The sequence below is a fragment of the Nanorana parkeri genome, unplaced genomic scaffold (assembly GCF_000935625.1).
Source record: "Nanorana parkeri isolate BGI_ZX_2015 unplaced genomic scaffold, ASM93562v1 scaffold181, whole genome shotgun sequence".
Classification (NCBI taxonomy): domain Eukaryota; kingdom Metazoa; phylum Chordata; class Amphibia; order Anura; family Dicroglossidae; genus Nanorana; species Nanorana parkeri.
This window is the reverse complement of record NW_017306449.1, coordinates 387,340-393,700: the sequence shown is the minus strand read 5'-3', so window position 1 is coordinate 393,700 and position 6,361 is coordinate 387,340. Positions and strand designations below refer to the sequence as shown.

At 42.2% G+C, this 6,361-nt stretch overlaps 1 protein-coding gene across 1 annotated transcript in view; it reads right to left on the bottom strand.

Moving 5' to 3' along the window:
* Window positions 1-1,967: 1,967 nt before the first annotated feature.
* Window positions 1,968-6,361, bottom strand: part of PROCA1 (protein interacting with cyclin A1) — a 15,599-nt gene continuing 11,205 nt past the window's right edge. The window contains exons 3-4 of the mRNA XM_018555007.1: window positions 5,706-5,840; window positions 1,968-2,843 (exon numbers count right to left, since the gene is read on the bottom strand). Coding sequence (XP_018410509.1) covers window positions 2,147-2,843; window positions 5,706-5,840 — 832 coding nt within the window. The 3' untranslated portion in view covers window positions 1,968-2,146. The remainder of the gene's footprint in view (window positions 2,844-5,705; window positions 5,841-6,361) is intronic.

The window sequence follows — 6,361 nt, the reverse complement described above, 5'->3', positions numbered from 1 at the left end:
ATGTGGTTCTGTGCTAAAATTCAGTGACCAGCTCCACTGTCAGTCACAAGCAGGTGGAAGTGTGTGTGTGTGTGTGTGCTGCGGTGGCTCTATAGAGACCCTGCTAGTGATAGGAGCCAATGCAGAAATGGAAGTGTACTTTGGCAAATAAATGATTCTTGGCTGACGAAGGGACTGTAAACAGAATACATTAGCAAACAAGATTTATATGAAAGTGTGACTATCTGATAATTTTTATCAGTGGGGTTTATTAACACTTTAAGGTCTTGCATTGGATATAGCTGACCTTTGCCATTTGTTTTGAACAAGATGGGTTCTGTAGGTTGGTTCTTACGTTGAATTTCTATGTAAGTTGGAAAAGGTACATTTTTTGAGTAACTCCAGCCAAAAAAAATGTTGTTTTGGATAGCATAGGGAAGGGTTAAACCCCCTGTAAAGTTTGTTTTGCTGTGTGTGCCCCTGTTCAGAAGATTGCACCTCACTTTCTGTCCCTGTGACAATTGGATTTTGAAAATTGTGTTGTCGTGGAAACAAGGATTGGTGATAAAGCTTCAGTGGAGATACCTTTTTCCATGATCACTCTTACAGGAGTGAATTTCCCCTCCTAGGGGTAGATTTCCTCTCACTTCCTGTTGTCTCAAGGACAGGAAGTGAGATTAAATCTTTCTAATGTGGATACAGACAGCAGTAAAAACCTCACAGTGCACCCCTCGTCTGCATGTCTAACAAGAGCCAACTTCCTGTAATGTACGTACAGTACTACAAACCAGACCCGAAAAGGCGGGCACTCCTCGTCAGCACGAGCGCAGTAGCATTACAACTACCCCTGCTGTAGAGTAATAGCCTCCGTTTGTAAGTAGGAGTCGTATGTAAGTCGGATGTTTGTAACTCGGGGACTGCCTGTATATTTAGATACATTAGTCTTGAGATTTGTACTCGTAAAACATTTTAGATTTGTAGCTGGCAAACATGATATCCATGGACTGGCAAATTTGACAAAATTCAGTCCATACAGCAGGGGAGAATGGGGACTATGCTTGACAACAGTGTAAAATGTAGTAATTATGTTCTTTGTGCAGTAAATGTGTAAATTAGGGATGCACTGATATATCGGCCGCCGAAACAAATCGGCCGAAAATGGCACTTTTGGCTAAATGCCAAAAGTGCAATTTTCCTGCCGATACATCAGCGCATCCCAGGTTTCTTTCCTCCCCGCTGGGCGCTGCTCTGTGTCCCAGCGGGGAGGAGAAAGTGACAGCCGGCCGAGCGCTGCGGGAGGAGAGTGCTATGAGCGGCCGGTGTCTCTCCTCCCACACCACTCAGCCGCCTATCACAGTCCGGCAGAGCGGTGTGGGGGGCGGAGACTGCGCTGTCACAGGAGGCTGATCTCTCCTCCCTGCACCGCTCGCTCAGCCTCCTGTAACAGCGTGTCAGAGAGGAGAGCAAACACTCTGATCACTGAGTGTTTGTAGATCATTGACTATATCCTCAATTATTACATTTATTTTCGGTTTCAGCCTGACAATTTTTTTATTTCGGTTTCGTTTCGGTTTTAAAATTTCTATTTCGGTGCAGCCCTAGTATATATCCATTCCATCCATATTAGAAATTCTAGGACATCTGTTTTATTTCAAGCAAGTTATAACATTAATGTTAGTGGTATATTTATATATTAGGTATTTATACACTGTAGTTGTCATCAGTGACTAAACGTAATGCAGTCCTTCCAGTGTATGACACACTATCCTACCGCAATGCTGGGGTACATTCCCCCTCAAGGCTTTGGTACAGTGTTTTACACAAAAAAAACTATTTAGCTTGCTGCATCTGTTTAATAGTAACACATGCACGTGGTGTGAATTAAGCCTTAGGATAGCACAGAAAGAAGAAAAAAAATTACAACAATCCAACCCCAAGTAACACCAATTCATACAGGAATCCGATTCCAGCTCATTGGCATCAATGCACACACAACAGATTGTATTCTCTCTTATGTGATACAAAACAAATAACGTATTGATTATGGCCAAATATTTAGCAGCAAAGTGGTTATAGTCATTATTTTTGCACACTTCCCAGGAATGTAGCCTATTTACCAACATTTGTATACTGATATATAACATCATAAGAATGAACAAGACAATGTTCACTGTGTGTTTGAAGGACCACAAGACTGTGTCTTAGGTTTCTTCTTCCGCTCTCGTCTCCCCTTTCGTTCTTGCCAGTTTTTCCTTTGAGGTTTCCTGGTGCAAGGTCTTGATTCTGGTGGAGGCGATGTTACCTTAGCTTTTAGTTCTTCCATTTTGTAGGTGGGCGTCAATGGTGTAGGTGCTTTAGCTCCATTGTTTCTGATCGGCTCATCATTAAGGACATCATTGAATGGATCCTGTTTAGGTTCCCCATCCAAGATGTCAAGTGGCTGGTTCTCTGGCACGGCCTTCTCATCTTTTTCAGTGCTCTTACCCCATATTTCTTTGGCTGGAGAGTCAACATTCTCCTTTTTAAACTGATTTTTCCTTTTACCCTTGAGGCCTTTTCCCTTTTTATTCTTCCTTTCTTTCTTCTTTGTTTTGTCTTTCTTTTTCTTGCCATCACTATCATCATCTACTTTGGACTGGTTGGGTGAGGTGCCTGGACTTATTGTCATCATGATCTTCAACAGGTCTTCAGTAGCTTTCATGACTTGTCCCAGAGTTGGTGGCTCAGGTGATGGGTCTGCTGATGGTGGCTTAGTGGCATGTATTTCCTTTGTTAGAGGTGGCTTGTCAATGAGATTTCCTCCATAATCATACAGGCCTGAGTCCATTGGAACAGCCACAGTCATATTCACATACTCCTCACACCTGAAAATGGCAATATGCAGAGATGACGTGGATTATAATCGGCTAAAATATCTGTATAAACAATGAACTTGAACATTTTTACAGTTATCACTTAATTCAATTTCTAAAAGCAATATTTTACTTCTACTTGTATCATTCAGATTGTTGTGCTATGAACATTGAGGGGAATTTACCAAAATTGGAGTAGACAAAATCTGGAGCAGCATTGAATGGTAGCCAATTGGCTTTTATCTTTCCTTTACAAATCTTACCTGAACAGAGAAGGTGATTGGTTACTATGAGCAATTGCTCCAGACTCTTTCTGCTCCAGTTTTGGTCAATTTCCCCCCCATTGTGTGGTCATAACTTGCCCGTGTTGGTGAAAAGAGAAAAATACCACCATTCAACCCTGTTACATATTCATTTAAAGTAATGCCTTCATGTATTTTTAGTGCGGCAGTATGTCCTTTATGTATTATCCTTTAGATCTCTCTACGGCAGGATTTAGACTGGGTGAGGGAGGGGCAAGGTACTGTAAGCCAACCAGAATTTACTACACATCACAAAGTTTGCTGAGAGCGCAAGGTTAAACTAGAAAGAGGTTGCTGCTCCTTCGCTATCCAATCACAGACGGGTTATTGGCTAAGCTGTAGTGCTTTTACTGCAGTAATGGAAAGTAAGGTCAGAACCTATCTGACAAAAATGTCTGAACTTGAAAACTATGACAGGATAGTGATGTCCGCTGCACACCAAACAGCGTGATAACCAAGAATAAGGTGATGTTTGCATTGACGGCAACGGATTGCTCTGTGCAGTCTCAAGTATAAAAGGGAAAGTCACCAGCACTCTGTTGTCAAACATGCAAAGATTATCTCTTTATTAGAGGTGCACCGAAATGAACATTTCAAAACTGAAATTAAAATGTCAGGCCGAAACTGTTTTTTATTTGAACTTTTTCAAATATTTTATTTTTATTTTTTTAACTTTTTAATTTTTTTATATTTTTATTAAATATTTTTTTTACTTTTAGGGGCTTCAGGGAAATATTAGAGGTCTAAACAGACCCCTGATATTTCCCTTTTAAAATAGAAAAAGAGATTGAGGACAGAGTCCTCAATCTCTTTTTCTGCATCCCCTGTTATAAATGAACAGGAATCCTCTATACTGAGAGTTCCTGTTCATTCATAAAATGAGAACATAGTGTGTTTACTATAACCACAATCATGAATGAACAGGAGGAGATGTAGATCACTTCCCATTCATTCATAATGGAGGATATAGTCAACATACTATGTCCTCAATTATTTACAAACTCTCAGCGACCACTGATCTCTGAGTTTGTACTGCTCTCCTTCCTGACATGCTGTCACAGCAGGCTGAGCGAGCGGAACTCAGCCTGCTGTGACAGCGCGGCCTGTCTCAGGCCACACACCGTTCTGCTGATCTGTGACAGGAGGCTGAGCGGTGTGGGGAGTAGAGACGCCGGCCGCTCACGGCGCTCTCCCCCTCCCCCGCTGGGAAACAGAACAGCGCCCAGCGGGGAGGAGAGAATACACGGATGCACCGCTGTATCAGCCAGAAAATGGCACTTTTGGCATTATGCCAAAAGTGCCATTTTCGGCCGATATATCGGTGCATCCCTACTCTTTATTGATGATACCTCACAAGTCCAACAGCAACGTTTCAGAGCCAGCTTGAGAAAGAGATCCTGCATGGCCCTTGAAACGTTGCTGTATGACTTATGTGACATATCATCAAAAGGAAAAGTCGTTAGCTACCCGTTCATTAACATCAGTCTGCAGTGTGTAGCTGGCAAAGCCCCATAGAGTTCTCTCTTCTCAATAGAGCAGAGTGAGCTCTGTGATTGGAGGAGAGCAGATCATGTCACTTTTTTCCCCCCCTCCCTTTTAACAACGCTCATTTATTTATAATGCATTCCACTGGCTTCAGAGTCCCAAGCCCGGCTGAATGTAAAGCACATTTCTAAAGCACATCACTGTGGTTCATAAATGTCTGGGGTTTGTTTTGAAGTGGAAAGAGGTGAACTGGGCAATGACACTGACATTGTTTTAAGTGCAGCTTTTTCAGCTCACTATGAGAAGATAGAAGCGCAATCGATTTTTGGTGGGATCAGCAGGTATGACTTTGCACTTGAACACAGACATAGCAAAACACATATAATGGTATATTTTATAGACCAAAAGGAAGCAAATACCGTGTTTCCCCGAAAATAAGACACTGTCTTATATTTTTTTGGGCTCAAAAAAAACACACTAGGTCTTATTTTGTTTTTTTTAAATGAACAACAATCCACACTTATTCATGTACAAAAATATGGTGATCAGGGCAATCAGGGGTGCCGTACCTTTCCAAGATCAATTTGCTAACCAATCGTTGGCCAGAGTGAGCGAAGCGCGCTGTCACTATAGATTCCTCACAGGCAGAGTACATTTGGTATCACTCCTCCTGTGACAGGAGCTGGCGCTATAGAGGAGGCATCGGATTATGCGGCTCTGCTCCTTCTGGTGCCGCCTCGCTTCCTCTAGCGCTGGCTTCGTTGGCACCGCTGATTCTCTCCTGCGGCTCTTCAAGTTCCCCCTTATGCCACCACCGGCCCTGGGAATGGTCATAACTAAGCCTTATTTTCGGAGTAGGTCTTATATTTTAGCAATTCCCAAAAATAGTACTAGGTCTTATTTTCGGGGAAACAGGGTAGTTGAATTTTATAGTTAATGTTTGCATACATTTCAAAGATAAAAATTGTTTACAATGGCCAATAACTTTTGTCTGTACCAAGGTCTGTGGGCTAGCTCAGGCAGTGTACCTGGTTCACAATGACCTACTTATATGTGTTGACAATCAAAATAGCTGAATTGTACTTACCATCCATACCATGTCCTTTTTGCACAATGCTGCTTGTAGGTTAACTCAAAGCACTGCACCTTAATGACATTGAAGAAAGCCTGCCCCACCACGCGGGATACTGTATCATTGACTCCTCGAAGGCATTCCTTAAACCTAGGGGAATACATTGTAACAATCATCAGCACATGGATGCAGTGATAAAGCAGACATTGCAAGCATGCACTACCACTTCTATACACTTTACCTGCAACGTTTGAATCATTTATTCCTGTCATTTATGTAGAATACTACAGGCTTACGGAAAACAGAGGCTTCTCAGTCTATAAATGCTAGTTGCCTGGATGCTGTGCTGAAGCCAGGGGATCAGCATGCCAACTAGCACTTCAGAAGGAAATCAGTGCTGTCAGGTTCATTAGTTCGGACTCATTTCTATGTGCTTGTGTTGTCATGCACATCGACAGCTGTTAAACTCATGCTTGGCTATGTGTCGTGGGCAGAGCCATCTTTAAATTTAATTGGGCCACAGGCAAGATTTTGCTGATGGGCCCCTACAACCCTCCCACCTCCATCACCTGGCCCCCTACTTCCTGACCCAGACCACCTAAATCACCTTCTCCCAAAAAGAAACTAAAAAATAATTCTATATATATATATATATATATATATATAGTTCA